Here is a 25321-nt window from a genome sequence, read left to right as displayed (position 1 = left end):
CAAAGCTACTGTGATAAAATCAGCATGGCACTGGCAAAAACACAGACCTGAAAATCAATGGAAGAGATTAGAAGGTGCAGACACAACTATAAACACACTCAGCCACCTTATCTTGGGGGTCCAAACATGTTCACTGGAAGAAAGATAGCCTCTTTAATAAATGGTACTGGAAAAACTGGCTTTCCACATTCTGAAGACTAAAACTAGACCTATGTCTATCACCACGCACTAAACTAAAGTCAAATGCATCAAAGATCTAAATATTAAAACAGAAACACTAAATCTACTAGAATAGAAAGTAGGTAAAAATCTTGAAGACGTAGGGGTAGGCAGAGAGTTCATGAACAAAAACCAAGCTGCATGGGAAATACTTCAAAGAATAATAAATGGGATCTCATCTTACTGAAACGTTTTTGCTCATCAAAAGAAATCACCAACAGAACAAAATGAAAACCCACTAATTGGAAAAAAAATGTAGCCAACTGTCCCTCAGACAAAAGACTTCTATCTAGAACATATAAAGAATTTTAAAAAGTGGGCCCCCAAAATTCAAAGATCCAATCCAAAAATGGGCATCTGAGATGAAGACACACTTCTCAGATGAAGAAATATTAATGGTGAATAAATACATGAAAAGCTGTTCAACATTATTGGTCATTCGAGAAATGCAAATTAAAACAACACTGAGATGCCATCTCACCCCAGAAAGAATGGCTATCATCAAGAAATCAACAAGTAACAAATGCTGGTGAGGTTGCAGAGAAAAAGAAACACTTCTCCACTGCCAGTGGGAGTGTAGACTGGTACAACCACTGTGATAATCAGTGTGGAGATTCCTCAAAAAACTAGGGTTGGAGGTTCCATTCAATCCAGCTATTCTCTGTCTGGATATATTTTTTTTTTTTCCTGGTACCGAGAACCAAACTTATGACCTCGTGCTTGCCAGGTAGGCACTCTGCCACTGAGCTAAATCCCCATCCCCATACTTTGTCTCGATGGGAACAATTGCAATAAAAATTATTTCCCTAGCTCTAAATCTGGAAGATTTTATTAAAGATTTTTCCAATATTTTTAGAGTTTCATGTCTGCCTTTAAGTCTATAATCAACTTTTAGTTAATTTGTGCCTAAGACTCGGTGGATATGTCCAAGGTTTTTGTTCTTGTCTTTGCCTCTTGATATCTGTCACTCCTGCACCACAGCAAGGCTGCCCTGTCCTCGCGGACTTGTTATTGTGCTTTTGTCAAAAGACATTTAGGCAGATTTTTGTGCATCTGTGCACAGATTCTTTATTCCGTTCCATTAATCTACATGCCTTGTGCCCCATAAAATATACAAATATTATGTTCCAATAAAAAAATCTATGCCTGTCCTTCTACCAATACCACACTGTCTTAATTATCATAGCTGTATAAATAACTATCAGACAGACTGGTTCTCCTCTTCCCTCTTCTTTGTCAAGGTTATTTGCCTATTCTAGAGCCTGTACAGTGCCGTATAAATTTTAGAATAAACATGTTTATTTCTTTAAAAAATTACTTTGTTTATTTCAACAAGGATGTCATTAAAATGATAGATCAATTTGGGTAAAATGAACATGTCTGGCTGCCTTCAAAATTTGTTCATCTTTGTCTCCAGTTTTCAAAAGTTTAAAATATGTCTTGATGTAAATTTGTTTAACTTTTCTTGTTTGGGGTTTTCTCCTGTTCCTGGACCTGTTATTCTGTGTCCATTGCTAAATTTGGAAAATGTTTAGCCTTTATTTCTTGAAATTCCTTTTCTGCCTCACTTTCTTTTTCTTCTTCTTGTGCCCAGCAGTACTAATGTTGATTCTTTTCTTCTTGTCCCTTGGATTCTTGAGGCTTTGTTCCCTGGAGTTCCCTGCTTCTCTCCTCTAGGAGGGGAGACTGCCTCCCTGGCTCCTGGTTATTGATAGGACTCCTCCTGCCTGGCTGGGCCGGGCACCTGGTACGGTCAGCGGGACTCCCATGGAGACTCCAGGCTGCCTCCTGGTGCTGGGCTGAGGTCTGGGAAAGGCCACGTCTGGGTGGCCTTCCTCTGTGGGGTGGGGAGCCTAAGACACTCCCGCCTATGCTGTTCCTCCTGTGCTGGGAGCTCATACGAATCCATCCCTTTCCTGGCCACATAGTCCGGTAGTTGTCCCTTGTGTTGGTTCCTGTTTTTGTGTTTCTTGCTGTTTCAGCAAGAAGGAGAAGGGGAAAGGGGCCTGTGTCACACTGTCTGGATAAGAGACGTCCGAGGTATTCTTTGGGAACATAAAGTCCTTATAGAGAAGAAAGAGAGGCCTCCTAGGTACAGGGAAGCTTGGCCTCTAATAGGTGGGGGCTGCGCCAGGCCTCCATATAATACCCTCCTCAGAAGCCCACAAAGGGCTGGGCAGGACCACCTAGAGATTGTGCTGAGGGCCTATGGTGGCTGCAAAGATTCCCCACATATGGGGAGCTGTGTCCACAATCAAATGAACCATAACTGAGCAAAGAGAGGAATTAGAAGCAGCTCAATAGCCAAAAAGCTCAGTGTGACTTTTGGCTTACTGGGATAGATTTGTGGGAAACCAGGGGGAAATATTACTTGAACAAGGAAGAAAAGCATCCGATTTATATTTATACTGTTACTATTTACAGACAGGGAGACGGAGGCTCATCAAGAGCAGTTACTTGGGGCTGGGGATATAGCTCAGTGGCGTAAGCACCTGCCTGGCAAGTGCAAGGTTGGGAGTTTGATATCCACTACCTCAAAAAAAAAAAGAGCAGTTATTGCTTCCAAGGAACAGAGCTGGACATTGAAGACAGGTCTTCTGGTCCCTAGACATCCACACTTTGTCAACTGTATCTCTTCAGCCCCTACGAACGGCCCACACTAGTGTTTTTGAGGTCAGGGATGGGCACATTTTCTGGAAATGGAGCTAAACTGGCCTTGGTTCTCACGGCCACAAATCGCCCCCTTGTTCCGATTAGGGTAATAGTGAATTATCTGGTCAAAAACAAGGGACGGTGTTAGCCAAAGACTCTAGACAGAAGAAAAGCCTAAACATTTCTGAAGAGGCCAGGAGCAAGGAGACCACCTGAGCCCCCTCAACCTTCCCATCACAGCCTCCCTGCTTTGTGGTCACTAGAAGCAGGAGCTTATCTTCGCACCCCCAGTCATGCAAGTTCGGAGCATGCAAATTTAAGAGAACAAGTCTCCTTGGATGCTGGGTGGAGGAGATCACCAGGAAGACATGGCGAGATTAGTGTGGGAGGAAGGAGAAGCCTGAGTCTATTCCTTATCATTCAAAAGGAGTAAAGCCTGGAACTGACAGAGACAAATGCCCCTCTGATCTCATCTCCACTGAGCCCAAATTGAGACATTTATTAAAACTGAGTTTAATTCTTTTTAAATCTCTTTCATCCTGGAGGGGAAAATCATGTGTAGCTGATACACTCTGTAATAATGGCTATTATTAGGATGGGAAGGTCTCTGCCATTTGGAACCAACAGGCCTGAACTGTGACCACTCCTTGGCTTTGCAGCCTTTAATTTAGGAAAAAATTCTGCAGCAAAGCTGAGAGATGATAATGCGGCATAAAATCCCAGGTGCCCAGGGCAGCTTCTCTGTTACATCTTCACATATGTGTCCCGTGGGTGTCAACTTTTGGCCAAAATGTTACGTTTTAAAAACCAACTCTCCCAAGTTTGGCTATAAATCTTTTATGGAAATTAAAGAGAAAAATACATTTCTTTTTCATTGGTCTCATTTGTCTAATAAATGCCTTAGGGACTCACGGCTCAATCAATGTTTCCAATCTCCTGAAATTAAATTATCTTCTTTTCATGAGCTAGATAAAAATGATTTAAGTAGGTGGAATAATTTAGCTCTTACTGTTATTGAGTAAATGGCGTTATTATCAATGTTTTCCCCTGCCTGTGTTATTTATTTTAAGAATAACCTCTCTTTCTGCAAAAGAGAGAACGAGATTATTTCTCTAAAGACTATGTTTCCAACACAGTTGTAGGCAGTACAGAGAAGGCTTCGCATTTACCCTTTGGACTAAAAATGAGGCCAGGACCTTCACCCAGTCTAAGTGAATTTGGTCTCCCCCAAATTAAGGCATTTGTAATAAATTTTAGCTCATTCTCCCATAGTGTAAGAAAAACACACATATTAAAAGTGACAGAAGAAACTTAGCAAAACTTCTTTACCCTTTGATAAAAATACTTTCTTTTGGTAATTCATATATGTATTTATTGTATTCAAATTTGCTTAACAACCAGTATGCACTAGACTCATGGCCCTGCTCTGTGGATATAAAGATGAGTAACACAGAAGCCTGGAACCCATCAGTTCACATGGAGAAGTACACGTGTAGGTAAATAACGTTGATACTATATGATAAGTGCTAGAGTGAAGATACTGTTATGGTTTATGTCTAGATGTCCCCCTAAAGCCTCATATGTTCATGGGATATTTTTGTAGGTGGAATGTAGAATGTGATTAATTGTGGAACCCTGGGATTAAGGGTTAGTGATTGCCGGGTCAGTCAGTCCACCTGTTGAAGTGGCACCACCCAAATCCCGGTCTGTCTCTCTCACTGCTTTTGCTGTCTTCTGCTTCCATGAACTGTTGCCCTCTCCCAAGCCACCCTGCCTTGGAGCCAGCCAATTACAAACTCAAACCTCTACAAACTGTGAGCTAAATAAACCTTTCCTACAAAGTAGGTAAGATAATTGTACTACTCATTTCTATTGATTTATTGAAAGGAACAGCTAATGCTTAATTTTTTTGACCAGTTTTACATGCTTCCATCTGGTAATCTGAACAACTAATTTGAAGACAATCATACACAATATAACAACCATTGTTGAATTCCTATCATCTTGTTTTTTTAAATTCTGTATCATTTCTAATGTTTTCTTTATTATTTTTTATTTTTTTAATTAAGAAAAAGGAAAATTCAAAAAAAGTAAATAAAATAAAACTTTCCTCGCTTTAACTTTGGGCAGTGGGTACTTTATCTCAGCAATGAGAAAAGTAACTAAGACAGATATGTAACTGGGCTCTAACTCCGAAAGAGTCAGAGATAGAGGTCAACCTGGAGGACTTACATTCTACTAAAGCAGCACTGGCCAATAGGTAGATACGTTCAGTGTCTACCTTGTCCACTCTGATGGCTACTTGCTGCATGTGACCACTGAGTACCAGAAACTTTTCATTTAATTTCCTTTTAATTACCTTTGATAGCCACATATAACGAGTGGCTACCATACTGGATTGAACGATTCTAAAGCAATTGTTTTCAAGACTTCATTATGCATCAAAACCATCATAAGGCTTTCTCAGTTCTGATTTAGTAGATTGGGAACAAGGCTCAAGAGTTTATATCCTTGCAAGTTTCAGGTGATTCTGATGTTGCTGGTTCACAGATCTCACTCTGAGAAGTACTGTACTACATTCTCCTGTTCTTGTTGGTCAGAATAGGACTATCAGGCAGACTAACTGTGAAGCCAGTGAAGTCAATTCATGGCCCTCACTTCCAGGCCCCCTTCTAAGAACTATCTGGTGGTGTAGTAAGGGCATTGTAGAAACGGTGCTACGGGGAGACTGAATTGAGTCTCCATTCTGCTGGTTAGGTGTTTTGGTGTATACAGCAACTGCTGGTGGTTCTGGTATAGGAATTGGTTCCAATGCCATTGACCCGCTGTCACTGACTAGAAGCCTCAGGCCCAGAGGCAACTGCTTTATAACTTCTCCATGACACCAAATCTCGGAAGTGTGTGATACGTGGGGAGAAACAAGATTTGAAATGAAATCTGGGGAAAATGTTTCCAATCAGCAGACATTTATCATTGGTTATCATTGATCATATAGGCATTTAATCAAAAGGCAAGTTCTCACTTATTAAAAATATACTTAATGAATCAGCTAGTATAATGATACACCCTCCTCCTTCTACCCTTCCTTCTCCTCCTCTTCAATTTTCTCATGAATGAAGAGCAATTTCTGTAAACAAAACGGGAAGCCCAAACTCTCAGGGAATGAAGCCACTAATACCAACAGCAACAACCTAAAACTCCTAAAGAGCCACTCAGTAAGTGTCTTGGTGATGAAATGGTTTCCCAAAGTTGCTAATTCAATGATTATTTTGGAGATGAATCAGTATATGAAAAATGTGGAAACGTTCTCACAGTTTTTGTATGAAAGAGATTCAACAGAGGTTTTGCTCCCAGATGGCAAAATATCAAATATTTTTCAACAATTAATTGGAAAACAAAAAATATGTGTTTGGTAAACTACCAGTGGTAGTAATAAATTTAATCAATAATGCTAGGGGAAAGACTGATTTATCCTCCTAGCCTCTGTACAGGAAAATATTACAAAACTTCCACCCAAAGAGAGGGAAGCAAGAAATAAAAATCTGAGAGAAACAAGTATTTACAGAAAAAATCCAGGCAGCTAGCTAATTAAAATATATTTACATGTATTTTGCAGTGGTACTTCTATTTGTCAGTGTTTGAAATATAATTATTTTCAAGTTAATGATATGTTTTTCATCATTTTAAATTTTTTTACATATCCATAAGCCAGACATTGTGATGTATGCCTGTAATCCCAGCACTCCAGAGGCTGAGTCAGGAGGATTGCCACTTGTTTGACCTAGCTACATAGTGAGGTCAAGGCCAGCCTGGACTAGATAATGAGACTTTGACTTGGAAAATCCAAATATGTGTGTGTGTGTGTGTATATATATATATATATAATTTTTGTATTTTTCACTGAAGAGGTCCTATAAATTATCAACATTCAGGGCTTCTCACAACCTAGGACACCCTTACCTGTCTCCTAGTAATTGTGAAACAAAGTTTCTGTAAGGAAAATGGACTTAAGAAATGCTGTGGTCATTATTGTACCACAGTGCCTAACACACAGTAAATGAATAAAAAGTTCATACTCGAATTATAAGGAGCGATTACCTGTCATAGAGCTACAAGCAGCAGGGGAGACGCTGAGGAATGGGTTAGGGAGAAGTTTCTTCTCAATAACCCAAATTATTGATCCTGTGAAGTACCCTGCTAGATTCAGAAACCCTGAAGTTGTATACAGCAGTCCCTCAAAGAACACTAATCCAGATAAAGCCACAGAACTCATATAAAATAGATCACCAGGCCTGGTAGTGTACAACTGTAATCTCAGCACTTTGGGAGACTAAGGTAGAAGGACCAAGGTCAAAGTTCAAGCCCATCCTGGGCAACTTAGGCATTTAGTAAGCCCCTTTCTCAAAACAAAATTAATAAAAAGGCTTGGGATATATCTCAGCACAAAGACCTTGGGTTCTTTCCTTAGTGTTACTAAGAGAAAAAGAAAAAAAAGAACACAAACTTGTTAAGTCCTGAAGCACAGGGCCGGTGCCTCATCAGACAGAGACAACACACTGGGTGGGTATAGTTGGGAAACATTAATGGAAATTTGTGCCTCTGAATTAGAAAGAGAGAGCTAAGGAGAAATAACAAGGACATAGGCAGAGGCAAGGTGGGAGCCCACTTGGCCTGCTATGGTAATGCAGGAGAATGCAAACCACATAGTCTGAAGTTGGCCCTGTTTTATGACAGTCACCTCCGAAAGCCACAAATGCCTCACCAAAGACTTTGCTGCCATCTTGGGTGAAAAAGGGAAGGCAAGTGCATGGGGAGAAGGGTGGTTGGAGGGGTTCCAAGCACCTTGTCCCTGTGTCCTGGAGAACAGTTTGGGAAGAGGGATTCCAAGCAGAGTCCCACTGAGTTCTATCTCACTCGCTCAGGGGCAAGGTGACAGGAACCAGGCTGTGGAGGTGACAAAGAGAATGCAAAGGAGGGATGGAGTTGAGAAACAAGCCAAAGGAAGGGTTTGGGAGTGTTTGTGCACGTGTGTATGCACGTGTGTGTGTTAACATCTATTAAAGGGCTAGTGTGCAGCACATACTTTTTTATGGACTACTTCACACAAGTTTCAAACAACCTAGGAAAACCAAGATTGTTGTCTTTATGGCACCTGTAAGAACACGGGGGAGGGAGTGGGTTCTGAAAGGAAGATACTCGGGCCCCAGGATTCAGGCAGGGCACCCATGAGCACGTTCATTTCAGGAGCATGCATTTTCCACACACTACATGAGAGAGAGCATTGAAAAGAGCTCTCAGTCTGTAGCACAGAGCACTAAGGTTGTGTGGGAAAAGAGTGGGTTCCCCCAAGAACTGGCTGGTGATGTACCAGGAAAAAATCCAACTATTTCTCTCTTGCCATCACCTCAGAACACTCAGTCTCTCAGTACCCACACAACCCAATCAAGTACTTCTCTGGTGGATACCAGATGCATGTCCTCTGGTATAAAGTAACCTGGTGCCACCTACCTGGCCATAGCCTCCGATCTTACAAGTTGAAGCCTCAGCCCTCAAGACCAGCCCCACATCAGATCCATTTGCAATCCCACAGTGAATGCAGCCTTTGCTTCTGATTCACTGGCTGTAAATTGGGATTCTTACAACCTCCTCCTTGGATTCACTTAAGCTGCTAGAAGAGCTCAGGGGACTCAGAAAAACCCATTTCCCACTTTGTTATGAAGGATATGATACAAATGAATGATCAGGTAGGAGAGATGCCTAGCACAAAGTATGGGAAAAGGGGAATGGAGCTTCCCTGCTTTCTGGGGAACCTCCTTGTCTTCAGTTATCCAGAAGCTCCCTCAACACTGTCTCTTGGGGTTCTTATGGAAGCTTTATTATGTAGGCATAACAGATAGGTCATTGGCCACGGTGATTAACTTAGCCTTCAGTTCGTCCTCCTCTTTGCAGGAGAAGGAGTGGGACTGGGAATTCCAACCCTCTGATCTTGCTGATCCTTGGTCTGTCTGGTGAAATGATCCTAAACTATCCTGCAGAGATAAAGGCGAGCACAGCTCCTAAGTTTGCAGCATAGAAGCTGAGGTTGAGTGGAAACACGGAAAAGTCCACCAGCGAGCTAGTTGGAGAAGTACGAGGCAAAAACAAGGTGTTTTGTAAAACTACTCAGGAGCTGCCAGGCTTTAGTTCTCACCAGCATAGAAAAGACACTCACCACCCTGGGAAATGCAAGGCATTTAGGAACTGTGTATAAGGGAACAGGGACAAGAGCTAAATATATATTTTACAATATCACAGGGAGAGGAAGAATGGCCTGTTTTAAAAGGAAATCTTTTGGAGATAACAATTTGTGTTTGAACAGCTGGAGTACAGCTTCTTTCTCCTTGTCCTCCAAGGTGGACAAGTATTTTTGAGCCCCAGGACTCTGAGAGAATCATTCTCCAGCTGTCCCTGACATTTTAAAATCTGTTCCCAGTCTGAATTAAGCAGAGTCTTCAATTCTTAGATATGAAGGTGATTGCAAAAAGATTGCAGAAAGCAGCTTGTTTCAGCTTTTCCTGTGTGTCGCAACTGACTTTCTAGACCAAAATACTGAACATGAACAGGGTTTGCCTGTCTCCTGCACCTCCAGAAGGCATTCAGCTCTGCGCTTCTCCCCTGGCCATACAGTGCCATGGTCACGTCCGATGTTAAGCTGGTAAAGTGCAATCCTTCATATGTGCATCTTCCATTTTCTCCAACTGTCTGGCGCCGTCTTTGGAGACAAGTCAAACACTGGAGTACTCAGGGGAGAACTACTGTCATTCAGTAAGGGAGGAAATACGGATAAATTTCCACATTTTACATTTTAATAAAGACACGTCGATTTGTTTAAATATTTCCCAACACATCAGCTTTAACATCTTATGTTGTAATCTGTCAAAGACAGCTCACTGCGATGAAAAAAGTCTTCTTTTCTCAAAAATCAGAAATCTTTATCACTTAACATTTTCCTCCTCCATTGGAAAGTGTGAAAATTAAAGGAAACAAAAATGGCACTGTTGCAACAGGAAGCTCACTTTGAAGATCCTGAGGATGTTCTTAACGGTATGAGGAAATGATATTAAAAATGAAAGTGCCTGCTTGTTGGGTACTATTTTTGAATTTTGTTTTCAAACTGCACAAGTGCTGTGCAATCCTTGTAAAAGATTTAAGTGTTGTAGAATGATACTTTTGGAGTATCCCTTTCTTATAGCATATCTCAGATTGTTGTGAAAATTACACATAAAATTGTCAGCATATAACATATAGTGTGTCTTCCAGAGAGACTGTATAGAAATTAGACTATACTAACTTTCATCACATTTGCCTCTGTGTCACACTTTGAATAATTTAATATTCACAATGCCTACAATAGAATGAAAAAATTACTAGGCACTTTTAAAAGGCAGAAAAACTATAACCTATAATATATCATTCACAGAAATATCTAGAGGTGACTCATATTTAGTTGTTAAGGGCTTTAAAACTGCTATTAAGTATTAGATGAACAGATGGGTGATCTCAGCAGAAAAACAGAAATTATCAAAAGTAGCTACATGGAAATTGAGTAACTGAAAAATATAGTATTTGAAATAAAAATACTATAGTTTGAATTCCAAACAGAAACTTTCTAAACTGAAACACTGATATAAATAAAATAGAAAATAATGCTCAGAGGCTTAATGATCTGTGTGATATCAACCTAACATACAAGCAATCCAAGTCCTAGGAAAAAAGGACATAAATATCAGAGAAGATTTTTTCTTATCTTGGTTTTTGAGCCAAGGTCTTACTATGCAGTCCAGGCTGGCCTCAAACTCATGGCAATCCTCTTGCTTCAGCCTTCCAAATGCTAGGATTACAGGTGTGCACTGTTACACCCAGTGAGAGAAATATTTAAAGAAGTAATACTCTAAATTTTTTCAAGTGTTAAATAATTCAACTCATCACTCCAATGAGCTCAGAACTACAAGGCATATCAAAGTCAAACGTCTGAAAATCAATGATAAAAAGGAAATATTAGAAATAGCGAAAGAAAAAAGAAACTGCCAGACAACAATAATAAAAATAATCTTTAACTCCTCATCTGATACAATGCAGACCAAAATATAATGAGGCAAGATCTTCAAGGTACTGGACAAGCAACTGACTGCTACCTAGAATTCTACATACAGTTAAAATATTTCCAAAAAGTGAAAGAAAAAACTAAAACTGAAATAAAGACATTTTCAGATAAATAAAAGCTGAAGGAATTCACTACCACCAGATCTGCACTTTAAGAAGTACTAAAGGAAGTTCTTCAATTTAAAATGAAGTCATAATAGATGGAAAATGTCTAATCAAGAAAAAGGACTAAAAACTCATAAATATTTGGAATGTACCATGAACATCTGTATAAATTTTTATGGCGTGTGCCAGATTATAAAGCTTGTCTGTTTTCTGGTCAGATATGGTTCTGTAGCTAATTACAATAGTGACTCACAAATCAATGTCAGTGTGACTCCAGGGGAATTTCTCTCTGCATGCTAGGAACACTGGCTTCTCTGCTGATTTTTTTCAATGCTTATAGCTTATTCAGAAAGTGTTATGCCCTCAATCTCAGGGTCCTCAGCTGTATCACAAAATTTCTGCTCACCCACCTGAGCCCACACAGGACCCAGGGGCAAGAGGAGTCAATCAAAATATGCTGCTATTCATGCTGCTCACTGTACAGTGAATAATAAAGCCCTTTATCTCTCACCTATGAGTCCCTATCTTCTGCCAGCACCTATGAAACATATTAATTCGTTAGCTTGCAAGTAGAATACAATCTCTAAATCTTCAGTCAGAACAACTGGTTAAGCAAAACAACAACAGTAATAGTAATAACAATGTACTGTTCAATTTTATAATTTGTAGACATTAGGAAGTTAATATGGGCCGTAGAATAGAGTGAGTGTGCGTCAATGGAAATGTCCTGTTCCAAGTTTTTCATGGATGCACACTATAAGCTTACAGCAGCACTGTCTAATGGAATAGAACAGGAAACACAGGTGGATTTGAATGTCAGTCTTAGATTTGAGTCTTGGCTCTGGCATTATGAGACTTTGGATAAATTACTCAATCCTCTAAACTTCAGCTTCTATAGCTGTGTCAGAGGTGTTATATAATACCGACCTCAAAACTGTGTAAAATGTTAGTGTTTTACTCACTGTTTAATTAACTAGTTCTAAGGACCATATGGTTCAGACACCAGTCAAGGTATTAAGGATTAAAGGGTAAATGATAAAGTCATTTTCTTCAACAGAAAAGCCAGATGCATAATATCTGTCTGCCTCCCTAAATGGCTATTATGAGGCTAAAGTTAAAAAAAAAAAAAAAAAAAAAAGGGAGAAGACATATTAGGGTAAAAAAAAAAATCAGTGGACATTAAGTAAGTGTTCATATTAAAATGTATAATCTCTTCTCCTTGGCAAAATACAGCAATCAAGCAAAGTGAAAAAAGCTATGGATATAGGTCTGACCCAGCCATTCTGTCCAAAATGTAGTAGATTTTAGTCTACCAATGAGTAGGGAGTAAATTACTCTCATGTCACTTAAAAGAGCAATTTTTCACTTATTCACCAAGCTTAAATCTTCTGAAGCTTGTTCAATACTGTTAGGAACTACTTTTTGTTATTTTTCTTCACTAGCATCATTTTTCACATGTATTACACTTGTTCTCACATAGACCCCAGTCCTGAATTTACAGTGAGCATTGTTTTCTTATGAGAGGTACCAAGGTTTAAGCACCAAATGTGTAACAAGCACTTTTCAGCTATAATGTCTTGCCTTAGTTCTAAAGCTGAAACTTGTTGAATGAAGCTTCATGTTACAGACAAGGTCCCAGAGTGGGCAGTGTTGGGTCCAGAACACAGAGTGATCTGTTTCAGTCCGACCTCTTGCAATTTTTCCCTTACAAACTCCTCTCCTCTCCTGATGGATACTCAGAGAAAGCAATTGCAGAGCCATATTACTTCCTATTTGTTTAAAATATAAAAAATCAGTCACACATCTCCTATTGCTCTTACCAAACATGCACAGGTCCCCAAGGAGACGGTGTACTCCAAGCTGTAGCTGTAAGAACAGCAGCCATGGTCCAGAATTGACAAGAGTGTTAGGCAGCAAAAGCAATGTACCCTGAGAATTCATCTTTTCCCATGTGACTTCTCAGTTAATCGCCTACAAATATCAAGAAAGTACCCAAGTAAATACAATATCCTATGTCAAGAATTCGTTGTGTTTTTTTTATATATTATCAGCACTGTACATTTCATTAATAATCTGCGTCTTCCTCAGAGTAAATTTAAGTCTCAAACAAATTTCGCAGCAGAATTTTCTCTACCTGCACCACATTGTAGGCGTTTATCCAAGGATAAAGAGCACTGTGTAAACGGAGGTGACAGTAATGTTCATTGAATGGAGTTTTTATGGCCTAAATTCAGCAGTCTCTTACCTTCTAGTTCTTTCATTCAAATTTGATATCAAAATAGAAAATCGGGCAATAAGCGTGAATAAGAATTTACAAAGGAAGAAATATAAATGACCAGTAATAAAAACGCAAAAAGAAATGTTCAGTTGTACTAGTACCAAAATACAAATAAATACAAGCAGAAACCAGGATCTGCCTCCTAAACTGACCAAAAGGTTTAAATAATAATGCACTGTTGCTGCCATGATTGTTAAATTCCTCAATATACTTGGAAGAACAAATGGTAACATACACAAAAAGTCTTAAATATCTGGCAATGCTTTGTCACTTGTAGGAATTTACTCCAATGAATTTAATTATGACAAAAAAGTGACAATAAGAAAATTCATTATAGCATTATCTTCTGTTATTTTGCTATTAACAATTGATTAAATTATTAACTGATAAAATGAATCACCAGTCAGTCCATACAGTAGAACACTATCTAGTCAGTCATTAAAAGGTATCCAAGAGAAGAATTCTAAATGATCAATGTAGGCAGTGATGCAGTGTGTCAGAGCATGCACAGTGTGTGCAGTATGATTGTGTGTGTATTGAAATGATGCTTCACAAAATGTAAGCAGTGATCACCACTGGGCATTGAGATTATAGGTGATCATTTTTCCCTTTTCTTTAGTTTCCCTGCTCCACAGAGGAGAGTTAACTTGCATATCCCAAAGGCTAGATTTGATTAAAATGTATTACTTAAGAATGAGAAGCAAAAAGAGGAAAAAGAAGCCATACTCTGTTAATTTGTTAATTTCTTTGTTAATTTCAAAGAAAAGACACGCACTTTGTTAATTTCTTGGGTGGGGAAGGAAAGTCCTTGCTCAGCCTTGTTGGTATCAGCCTACTGAGTTCAGAAGTCCAACAGCACAGGCCAAAAAGACAAGCTGGCTGAACCATACCATCTTCTGTCTTTCAACCATGCAGTCTAAAAGGTTTTATTGATATAGATATGTGCTGGGCATTGAGAACACAAAACTGAGGAAGAAAAAGAGAGGAAGAAAGAAGGATGAAAAAGAGGGAAGAAGTAAAAAAGATACCCTGGTATATTATGTATGAGTCTATCTTAGTTTTGCATTGCTATAACAGAATATCTGAGACTGGGTAATATATAAAGAAAAGAGGTTTATTTATTACAGTTCCAGAGACTGAGAGGCAGGGATCTGGTGAAGGAATTTCTTGTATCGAAGCATAGCACAAGCATCACATGGTAAGACAGAGCAGAGCAGCTTTTATAGCAGAGCTATTCCTTGACAAAGCCATTAGCTCAAAAATATAATAACCCGTTCACAAGAGGTATCATTACCCAATCACCTTTCAATGGTCCCGCCTCCAAATACAACTCACACATTTCTGTGGGGATTAAGTTTCCAAGGCATGAATTCTGGGAGCAAACATTCAAACCATCACACCGAGCTTAACTAAGTGACTGACTATGTGCTGTGCTGTGGGAAGGCAGGGTCCTCAGGGCTGTGCAGATCCATTTGAGAACCAGTCACCCAGCCCTCGTACAGCAGCTTGTCCCAGGACACTGGCACTACGCTGAACCATCAAAGGAGCATCTGCGTCCACACAAGGCAAGGGTTCCAAGCAATGCAGGATGTGTGCCCAGGATGCAGGAGCCTGGAGAGTGGTGGGTCAGCAAAACTGAGATGCGGAGAGCCAGGCCAGCTGGAGAGAGAGACACCAGATCCAGCAAGCACTGGGAGGCTCATCTGGGAAATACCCTGAGGGCTCTAGTGAGGCCTCCCTTAAGATTCACATTCCAGAAGGTAACTCTGGGTGCAGATTAGAGGATGGACTTGAGAGCTGGCCATGGTCTATCGTTGAGACCTGTCTGTCGAGTGGCGGCAGTGGAGATAGATACACATGAGCAGAATAAGAGATCCCCTCTCAGCACAAGGGCTTTGTGGGAGACAGATTGTTGCTCAGTGACTTCATCCTTCACTCTCTAATGAGTGTTCTCTGATCCTATACTTGAAACCCAAGACAAAGAACAGACCAGATTTTTGGGCAAGAAGTGACAACTCAGGGCCAAGGACTTAATTAAATCCCAGGTGAGCAAAGGCCACAGCCACATAAAGCACCATTTTGGCAGAAAAATGCAAAGCACTTTCTCCCCACTTTATTAAAGGGTAACCTTACAGTTGGTGCTCACAGAAGCCAGGCTTCAAAGGAAAAGCTCAGCTTCTGAATGTTAAGCAGCTTGGCATGAAATATCTGACTTTTAGTTTCAACAGTGTCCTGGGAGACAAGAAAGGCGCCATCCATGGGACTTACTTAAAGGCCTGTTCTGCCACCAGCTACCTCATCATGCAGCCTGTCTCTTCTGCAACTCAGGCTCCTGTCTCCCATCACCACTTCAAATTCTTACAAGTCATGTGTGTCTGTGCGTTCAGTCATTCACCATGGTATCCATGACCTGGCGTTGGCCAATGACTACAGTCTACAATCCAGATGACAAAGAAAGTTTGAGTCTTCAGGAAGTGCCCACTACTGGTTTCCTCTGAAAATAAATAATATTAATACAAACGATTATTATCATTTCTTGATTATTATCAACCTTTTTTATAGGTAAATAAACATGCACTCAAGGAGACCATGACTTGCCAATATGAGAGTGGAACCGAGATTCAGCCCACACCTCTCAGACTGCAAAGTCTAATTCCTTTGCAATGTCCCAGTCTGGCCTCTCCATACGGCACAGAGAGAAGCCAGGGCTAAGCCTGCTCCTTGCAGCCATATGGGCCAACTCTCATCCCTTTCCAAGCAGAGGGTGGATGGTTTGTTTGACATTGGTAGAAGTAAGCTAAGCAAGCCAATATGCATAGTTGTAAAGGGACGTTTTCTCAGAGGTCAAGAACTTGGGCTCCGAAGTCCATCTGACCTTCAGTCACCCTACCACATGTGTGAAGGTGGACAGATTATTAACTATGCCTCAGTTCTCTCAACTGAAGACGGAGGATCACACACAGCAGGCCTAGATACTACTGAAATCCTGGGCAGAGATGTGTTCTGGAAATCAGAATGTCTTGATTTTAGAGAGATAATAGAGTTTAAATTTCATCACACTCCAGTAGGGTCTGGTACAGGATGCAATGCACACTAATCAGTCATATGAATATTTTTATATGAAAAAGTTAAGACTCATCTAAGGGGCATAAAATAAAACTACAGTGTCATTGGTTTAGAAGGCAGTTTTCCTCCAGCCAAACAATTACCTTTAAAGGAAAAAAAAAAAAAAAAAAAAAAAAAAACACTTTCAAGGCTTTGAAACTGCAGATTTGCAGAGAGGGTTCAGTGGGGAGAGGGCTATGGTTTATAGAGCTAGTCCACCTTGCAAGGTTGCTGTGAGATTTAACTAAGTGAGGAAATGTGCAAGTGTGCATACATGCATGTGTGCCCATGTGTGAGTATACACATTTAAAAGAATGTCTGGCACATAATTGGGGTCAATACTGTCTGGTTATTTTTTTATTCTGAAAGAGAAAAAATGCAAGCAACTTCAAAGATTATTATTGATATGTCAAAATTGCTTCAGGGCAAGTTTAGTACTCCAGGCACTAGAAAACTCTCTATAAGATCATTTCAAAAAAATTCTGGGTGGATCCAACAGTTACCACTAGAAGAAATAAGTCCAAACAAAGAAAGCCCAAGAGGGTCTAGGGAGTGTATAGCAGTGGTAGAGAGCATGCTCAGAATGTTCAAGCCCTTGGGTTCAAATCCCTAGCAGAAGAAAGAAGAAAGAAAAGAGAGGGAGGGAGACAGGGAGGCAGGGAAGACAGACAGGGAGGGAGTTAGAGGGAGGAAGGGAGAGAAAGAGAAGGCAAAGAAGGAGGGAACCCCTAGGGATCTGGCTCAAATATTGCACTCGTTGTTCATTCCAACTACTACCTGCCCATCCAGCAAAACATACACTCCACTAATTTGGCTTAAATGTAACAAGAGCAGACTCCATAGCGGCAGCTAGAGACTCTAACCAACCAGAAGTGAAGGTGCATCCCATGCTATGGATCTACCTACAAAAGCAAATTAGGATTGCTTCTTCATACTACATGAAACCATTCTCCCATTCTTTAGTACATTTCTGATTTTCTCCACAATGTTTTTCTTCAGTTTGTTGAAATCACTTCCATCTTGTCAGGATGAAATCTTGAAAGCATTCTCAACTGGCACAGCAGTGTTTTAGCTGCAAGTTGCTAATTTGTCCCATGCTGTAGAGAATTTTTATAGAATGAGCATCAGTCCTCTCAGACTAGACTTCCCTCGCCGAATCTCAGAGCAATTTTTTCTACTTGAGTCAGAGACTGCTGCAATTTATTGCTCTTTAAATCATTGGAAAATTGGTCAGACTGATCTATAATGCCCACCTCTTTCCTGGCCCAGCAAATGTGTTCCAGTAGCAAAAATCATTTTTGTTTGTAATTTGTCATATAATTTATAGATCCATTTAGAGACCAAATACTTTGCATGTTATGTTTCTGTAGTAATTAAACATTAATAATGATAACAAATAGAGCAACACTAAAAAATGGGGGAGGGTGGTTTGTTAGATAAACCTTATACAACTTGTTCATTAGAGCACAGTCATTAGAAAACCCTCATGAACTAGTAGTCTGGAGAAGATTTGAAAGTTTATAATACATATGCAACAGCCAGTTGAGTATATTTCAGAAAAGTCAGTCAAATTTTTTATATAGAAACCAAGCACTTTTCCAACAAGCAGTCTATTTTCTTTTGTTAAACAATTTAATTGAACAAATTTGTTCATTGTCTATGTCTTCCCTCTAGAATGTAAGCACTATAAAAGTAAGACCTTTGTTTTGCTGTATCCTTGGTACTTGGAGCCATAGCTGGCAAGATGGAGATGCCTAATAAATGTTTATTGAATAAATTATCGACTCAATCTGAGGCAAGTTGACAAATTTAGAAAGCAGGTGGCTGTTCTCTGTACATTTGCATCAGATCTGTACATACAGTGTGTAGCATCCAGATCTCAAGAGAGTATGTGGGCATCTTGCCCTTTCCTTGAGCGATTGTGAGAAAGATTCTCCTGAAAAGCTCAGTGGGATGGCGCAAATCCTATGAGATATTTGTGTAGCTCACACAATGGAGGATGTGAAAGTAGCTGTAAACTCACCCATGGGGGCTGATAAATGGTGTTACACAGGAAGTGGTATGGCTTCCTGAGTTCCTCACAATGGGGGAGCAGTTTTCAGGTTGCACTGAACCTGGAAAACAGAAGCAAGTTGAGATCAAGCCTGTCTCCTTCCACTGTGATGTGGTAGAGACTCAGAGATAAGCCCAAGGGGAAGGAGCAAAGCAGCTGTGCAAAACAAAGGGAGAGTTTTGTTTAATACACAAGCACGCACTGCTTAACTTTGGGGATATGTTGTAAGAATTCTGCTGTTTGACAGTTTAGTCATTGTGTTGAACATCACTGGGTACACTCACACAAACTTAGAAGGTACTGAAGATTTGCTCCAGCAAGTAAATCTTCCCTGATATCAGCTGATCTAGAATTGTCAAAAATTCAGCTGCTTTCACATCTATGCTCATGGACTCACTGAGCAAAATTCTTTAATCATTTAAGCCACCAAAGCTAACAGTAAATTCAAACCTGCAGTTAGGTCCAGCCTTTGATTAAAACACTGAGAACAACTTTTTGCTTTGGCCAAGATTGTCATGGTACTGAGAGAGATACACTTCTCCATCTGGTCTTCAGTTCAGGTCTTTGGAAGTTTCCCCATATCAGATACAGATCCTTCTCAAATCTGTCTTAATCTACTTGGCCTCCCGTGATAACTGACCCTTCAACAGCATCTGTCACTTTCCTTTCCTTCAAGACAGTCCCTGTGATGCCACAGGATGTGCCAGACTAAAGAGCAATAACCATCACTGATCTCCACTTTTGTGGGAGTGTGGGAGTGGGGATCATTGGGGATCAGTGCTTTGCTCCTTCCCTGGGCCTATCTCTGAGTCTCTGCCACAGTCACTTTTAATTTGGCTTCAGGGTCAATACCTTAATGTGGCTTCTTACTGGCACATTAGCAATGGATTTTACATGGTTAGGGACCATGAGGAAAAATGAAAACATGAGATGAAAAATAAGCACAAAAGAAACAACAAAGCAAGCAAGATATGTAATAACCAAGGTGTATTAGGCTACTGTCAGTCACCATCATATGTGAGGTCTGTGGTTGACCAAGATATTGTTATGTGACACATGACTATAATAAACATTTGAAAGGAATTAGAGAAGAGTCCCAGTTGAATACAAATACTGATGAAGTTCTGCTTGGTACCAGAGTAAAAGAAGGCTATTTCATTAGCATTTAGTGTTAAAGAATAGGTGTGGCCATCAGGTGAAATGGAGAGAAAATTGGCCTGAACCTCCTTCCACCTTCTGGAAAAATACGATGCCAAACAGAGACCAGATGGCTTCCCAAGGGGCTCAGTTCCAATGGGAATGCTGCACCTGCTACTGATACAAACATACACAACTTCCCTTTACACTCATGCATGCACATGCATGCACACACATGCAGTTGAAGGTCACAGAGTGGAGAGGCCTGGTACACTGCACACTCCATGGCCAGCATTTCAGAATCTGTCCTTAAGATATCTGTGGCTCATCCCACCTGTGGACAGGATGCCTCACCCCAATCAGCAGCAGCCTTTCCCTGGCTCACCTTGCCTCCCTCCTCTCCTCCATTCCTTCCTCTTTTCTCACCTCACTCTCTGGGGCATCTTATTTTTTCATGTGGAGCAGTTTCCCCCTAAATTCCTTTTGTAGTTGGACTCCTGCCCCCAGAGTCTCACCTTTCATTCTTCACATTTGCTTAAGCCCAAAGTGATAGCTCTCTTGATAACAATTTTACCCTGTGCATTAGCTTTCTTGTTTGTTGAGCACAACACCTGACACTCACAACTTAAAGAAGAAAACATTTAATGTAGCTCATAGTTCAGGGAGATTCAGTTCATGGTCAGCTGGCTCCAAGGCAGGAACATCATGGTGGAAGGGTATGGTGAATCAAAGCTGCTTAGTTCATGGCCATCAGGGAGCACAGCAGGTGAGCAGTGCCAGAGATGTGCAGAAAGGGACCACATAGAGTACCCAAGGGTATATCTCCATAACCTACCAGACACATCCTGGAGCATGCTCTATTAATGTGGTAAGTATCTCCTAATCTAAGAAAGTAAACATGTCAGGATTAATGGTCACACCCTACAGGAACGAAAGGCACCATCCCCAATCTAACCTTTATGAAAAGAGAGAAACATGAGATACAGAGAAAGTGGACAGTCAAAAAAGCAGAAGATAGAGGACACCAAAGACACAAGATTTTGGCCACAACTTGCTAAAAGATTGGAGGTCAACAGCAGACCCTGACAATATATCTGATGTTCACTTACATATGTATACCCATATTTAAAATTACAATCATAAACTGATTCTAATTTTATTCTGTATAGAACAAGAGATTCTCAAAGGATGTCTTTGTTGTCTTTATAGAGCTTCTGGTTAAAATTTTATGTTAGCTTTCTGTTGCTGTGACAAAATAATTGAGATAAACAATTTAAAAAAGGAAAAACTCTTTTAGTCTCAGAAGTTTCAGTCTGTGGTCACTTGGCCCCATAGCTTTGGCACCTGTGTTAAGATAGCACATGGCAGAGGAAACCAGACCACCTCATGGCACCTGGAAATCAAAAGAGAGAGAGAAGGAACCAGAGGTCCAAACACACCCTTCCATCACACACCACAAATGACCTAACCTCTCCCTACAAGGTCCTTTGTCCTAGTAGCACTAAAGGCTGGAGAGCAACCCTTTAACACATGGACCTGCTGGGGACATTTAAGATCCAAATCATAACAGAACTGAAGACATCATGATGGATTGATTTTTGAAACAGATGGGCCATCAGTAGTAATTTTAGTCAAATCCTGGTTCTCAGTACACAGCAAAAGTAAGGAAAGATCCTTAGAAAAAGCTGCTTATTCTTTTTTCCTATATGGGTGTGCTGTGTGTCCTATCAAATGCCATCTGTCATACAAAAACTAACATTTTATTAAGAATCATTTTTAAAAATCATGTAATCTCGATGGAATATTACTCAGCTCTAAAAGAGAATGAAATTCTCTCATTTGCAGCAATGTGGATGGAACTGGAGAACATCATGTTGAGCGAAATAAGCCAGGCACAGAAAAACAAACACATGTTCTCACCTATGCGCAGAAGCTAAAACACTGATCTTCTAAAAGTAGAGAGTAGAACAGCAGTTACCTTGGAAGTAGGGGAGAAGAAAAAGAGAACACGGTTAATAGACACAGAGGTCCAGTTACATATAAGGAACAACCCATAATATTCTATAGGGTAGTACGGTAATTAGGGGTAATATCATTTAATTGTAAATCTCAAAAGCTAGTAGAAGACAACTTTTAATTTTTCCAGAACAAAGTGATGGTGGAGGTGATGGATACACCAATAACCCTTATTGATTATAATATATCATATACATAAATAGAAAGGCCACACTGCACCACGTGACATTTCCATGTATATCAGTGAAAAACCAAATCCTGGAACCCAAAGCAGAGGTTCTCAAACTGTGACCTTCCCCAGCATCAGCACCACTTCATCACCTGGGAACATTGTAGAAATGGAATTCCCAGGTCTGCCCAGACCTACCAGCTCAGAAACTCCAGGGTGGGGAAAGCCATCCACACAGTCTATGTGTTAACAAATCCCTGGTGGCCACTAATGTAGTAAACTCCCCAGGTCACACTGGGAGGGCCACTGTTGAAGCCATCATTGCCGAACTTATTTGCAGGCTGGTGCCTTTAAGAAGAATCAGTTCCGACGTATCCCTTCCCCAAAATTGCTACTCCCTGACATTGCCCAAGAAATCCAGATTATCTACCAATCAATTCAATGTATTTGTTTCCCTTCATTGGTAATTAAATTCCATCTACTAGTAAAAAAAAAGTCTTTAAGGTGACTTTAATTCCTGTGTAGGCATTCACAGAAATAGTCGATTGACCTAGTGAGCTAGCAGAGATGCAGTCCCACCAGGAGAAGTGGTGCTCTCCGCTGCTGCTGGACTCTGCTGACTTTGGCAAGGTGGTGCTGGGGTGCGGTGAGGTCTGTGGCAGAAAGAGAAAAGCATCTTGGCTTCCAAAGACAGTGGGAGGTGGCATTAATGGTCTCACCGATGACCAGGCAATCAAAGCAGCCATAAAAGGGAAGCCCTGCATTCCTGCCCTGTCACCTCCTTCCGCCAAGCAAACCCAGAAATAGATCAGGGCTTCCTTCTCAGAACTCCTCCCTCTGCCCTGTCTCCAGGGAGCGCATCTGCTGTTCCCGAAGCCAGGCCTTGATCTGCAGCCCACAGTTCACTGCTGAAATCCCAACCCCAACAGTGGAGCCGAAGCCTGGGAACAGTCAAATGCTAATAGGGCAAAAGCCTGATTCCAGGTCCCACACATCATTCTGGGGCCTTCAAAATGCCAAATGCTGCCCGCTGGCCTCAGCAGGTCCCTGGCTCACAGGGCACAGCAGGAACTTTCAGAGACCTGAAAGGCTGCACAGGCAAAACACATGGTGGCCTGTAGTTCCTTAGGAGCTGGGGCTCTCCGAGGCTGTTGTGCAGAGCTGGGGCCTCTGCTGACCTCTTCCCATGAAAGCAGAAAATCAAAAACCAACCTGCACCAGATGCAGACCAATCTCACCCTGCTGCTCCAAGAGCCGAGAGCCCTCGGCACTTTATTCAAACACTGCCTGCCACTGCCTTTGGTGTCTCGCTGTGGGTGTCCAGGAGCTCATGATTTAAGAAGTGAAAGTAGACGTGCACCCCGTTCATGAAGGAAGAGGAAGAGCTTGTAGGCCTGATTACTGTGTCTGTTGTTTCTCAGTCAGTCACACACAGATCCTCACTATGACCAGGTTCGTGATCACACTCCTTGTCTGGACCCTGATTTCTCCTGGCAACGGTAGCTGGGGCGGAGGCACGTCGTGGCCCACACACACAGCCTGCAGGAAGGAGGGCTTGGAAGTTCTGTACCAGAGCTGCGGTAAGGGCTTCCCAGGGGTCCCTGTGCTTCTAGGGACATGAGGGCTGGTGGATGGGGTTGCTTGTGCAAAAAATGTCAAAGGGGAGAAGGGGAAGGGGACAAGCATTTTGTCCACCTGCAGTGAGTCTGAGAGGACCACTGGGGACCCTGGGAAGAGAGCTGAAAGGGGCAGGGGCCCCTCACGAGAGAATAACAAAGAGGGCAAGAAAGAAACATCAGGCGTCTAAATATAACCACTCACAAATTGTATCAAAATGCCTAGAAAAGGAACAAAATGATCAAGGAGTATTCCAAGTGATGAAAATTAGGAAAAGGTGCCTCTAACAGATCTTTTCCCCAAAACTGTACACTTGAGCTAGATTTCCAGGATGTTAAGTTTGCAAGTTGGGACAGTCACTTTTGTCCAAAGATTCCCATCCCTCTATGCCATTTGCAGAGCTTCTGTGGCAGCAATGTCTCCTGTTAATTTGGTAAGCACTCCCAAGAAGTTATAATGCATGGGTTTCTCTAGCACAAGAGATGACAGACATGAGGGCTGTGGTTTGAATGTGTCCCCCTAAACACATATGTTGGAGGCGTTACTTCAATGTGACTGACCTGTTGAGAGATAGTACACCACGAGGGGTGACCAAGATAAGAGGACTCTGGCCTCAGGAATAGATTAGAATTATTACACAAGAATCCAGGGCTGGCGCATGAAAAGGCACAGCACTGTGAAATCTGACAATTTGGAGGTCAAAATGCTGGGGGACAGAGGGAGGCAGAAAGAAAATGCCATTTGAGCATCCAGCTGGCACTCTCTAAGCTGGGGAGTAATGAAGATGGGTCCCTGGGGCCCCACACACAGCTGGTCTCAATGATTGCCAGCCAAAAGCTGGCCCAAGGGGATCCGGGTGGTCCATCTGGATGCCAGGGCCATTTGCAGGACTTGTTCTACTCCTTTACAGAGAAGGAATCCTGAAGTACGTAAAACATTACAAACAAGTGGAGGAATGAATGGCTGGGTGGTGGAAGTGCTGATGTCACCCTGGTTTGTTCAGTGGGGCAGGATGCAGCATGCTGGCATCCCACTTGTGTTAGGTGTGACATGACAACAAGATCTGAGATACCCAGCTGGTCAGTTATTGTCTTTCCAGTTCATCCTTGTGTAAACATTGGTTATGACTAGTCTGTTACCCAGACTCAATTTCAGACTCCAGGTGTCCTTCCAACTCACAGTACCACAGCCTGAAGACTGGGGACGTTGGGAAAGATCAAGGACATATCCCCCACCCATCTGGGACTGGTGCTTCCTTGTGGAGGTGGAGCCACCCCACAGAGCTACTAAACCTCAGAGACCAGCCCTGTTCCAGGCACTAGAAATAAGGAATGCGAGAGACATGGTTTCTTCTAAGAGTAGTGAGAGGGTCAGCCAATGAAACCAGAGATAAAGGCTGTCACAGAGGCAGGCATAGGTATCCGGGGATATAGTGGTCAGACGAGGGTGAGGTTGGTGTCTAAATCCATCAGGGAAGAAATCATTAAGTTGAAACCTAAGGAATTATAAAAGTGGGCATGTTAACATCCTGTACTCATGGAGCACTTGCTTGTATGTTCCAGGCACTGTGTTACATGCCTGGTGTGCACTGTTTTTGTTTTACAGATGTGTAAACTGAGGGTTAGAGACCATATATGCTTTGAGAAATTCTCTTTTATTATTGTTACTGTTGTACTTTCCATTTATGGTGTTTTGAGAAGGGTTGAGTGGCAGAAATCTTGGTTTTAGGCGCCCAGGCAGCCAGTTCTCCGGGAGCTGCAGCGCTCCTGGGTCCGAGTGTGGGCCGGACTCATACCACCGCGATTCCCAGCCGAAAAGCGCCCAAAGA

General features: G+C 41.4%; 1 protein-coding gene and 1 long non-coding RNA gene across 3 annotated transcripts in view; one reads left to right on the top strand and one right to left on the bottom strand.

The window, feature by feature from the left end:
• LOC102006227 overlaps positions 1 to 23216 on the bottom strand; it is a 35786-nt gene extending 12570 nt beyond the window's left edge. Inside the window, exons 1-4 of one of the 2 annotated variants that reach the window (XR_263250.2) lie at positions 23089 to 23216; positions 21612 to 21669; positions 18525 to 18615; positions 12939 to 13089 (exon numbers count right to left, since the gene is read on the bottom strand). This is a non-coding gene — a long non-coding RNA (uncharacterized LOC102006227). Of the gene's footprint in view, positions 1 to 12938; positions 13090 to 14431; positions 15891 to 18524; positions 18616 to 21611; positions 21670 to 23088 lie in introns of those variants that run through there. The other variant, XR_263249.2, reaches the window with a different exon arrangement.
• A 48-nt stretch (positions 23217 to 23264) lies between these two features.
• The window catches only part of Ly86 (lymphocyte antigen 86), a 61865-nt gene continuing 59808 nt past the window's right edge, over positions 23265 to 25321 (top strand). The window contains exon 1 of the mRNA XM_005398872.2: positions 23265 to 23456. Coding sequence (XP_005398929.1) covers positions 23321 to 23456 — 136 coding nt within the window. The 5' untranslated portion in view covers positions 23265 to 23320. The remainder of the gene's footprint in view (positions 23457 to 25321) is intronic.

Source organism: Chinchilla lanigera, unplaced genomic scaffold (assembly GCF_000276665.1).
Source record: "Chinchilla lanigera isolate Chin_1 unplaced genomic scaffold, ChiLan1.0 scaffold00064, whole genome shotgun sequence".
NCBI lineage: Eukaryota > Metazoa > Chordata > Mammalia > Rodentia > Chinchillidae > Chinchilla > Chinchilla lanigera.
The sequence above is the reverse complement of the archived record's forward strand: the minus strand, read 5'-3'. Positions and strand labels throughout refer to the sequence as shown.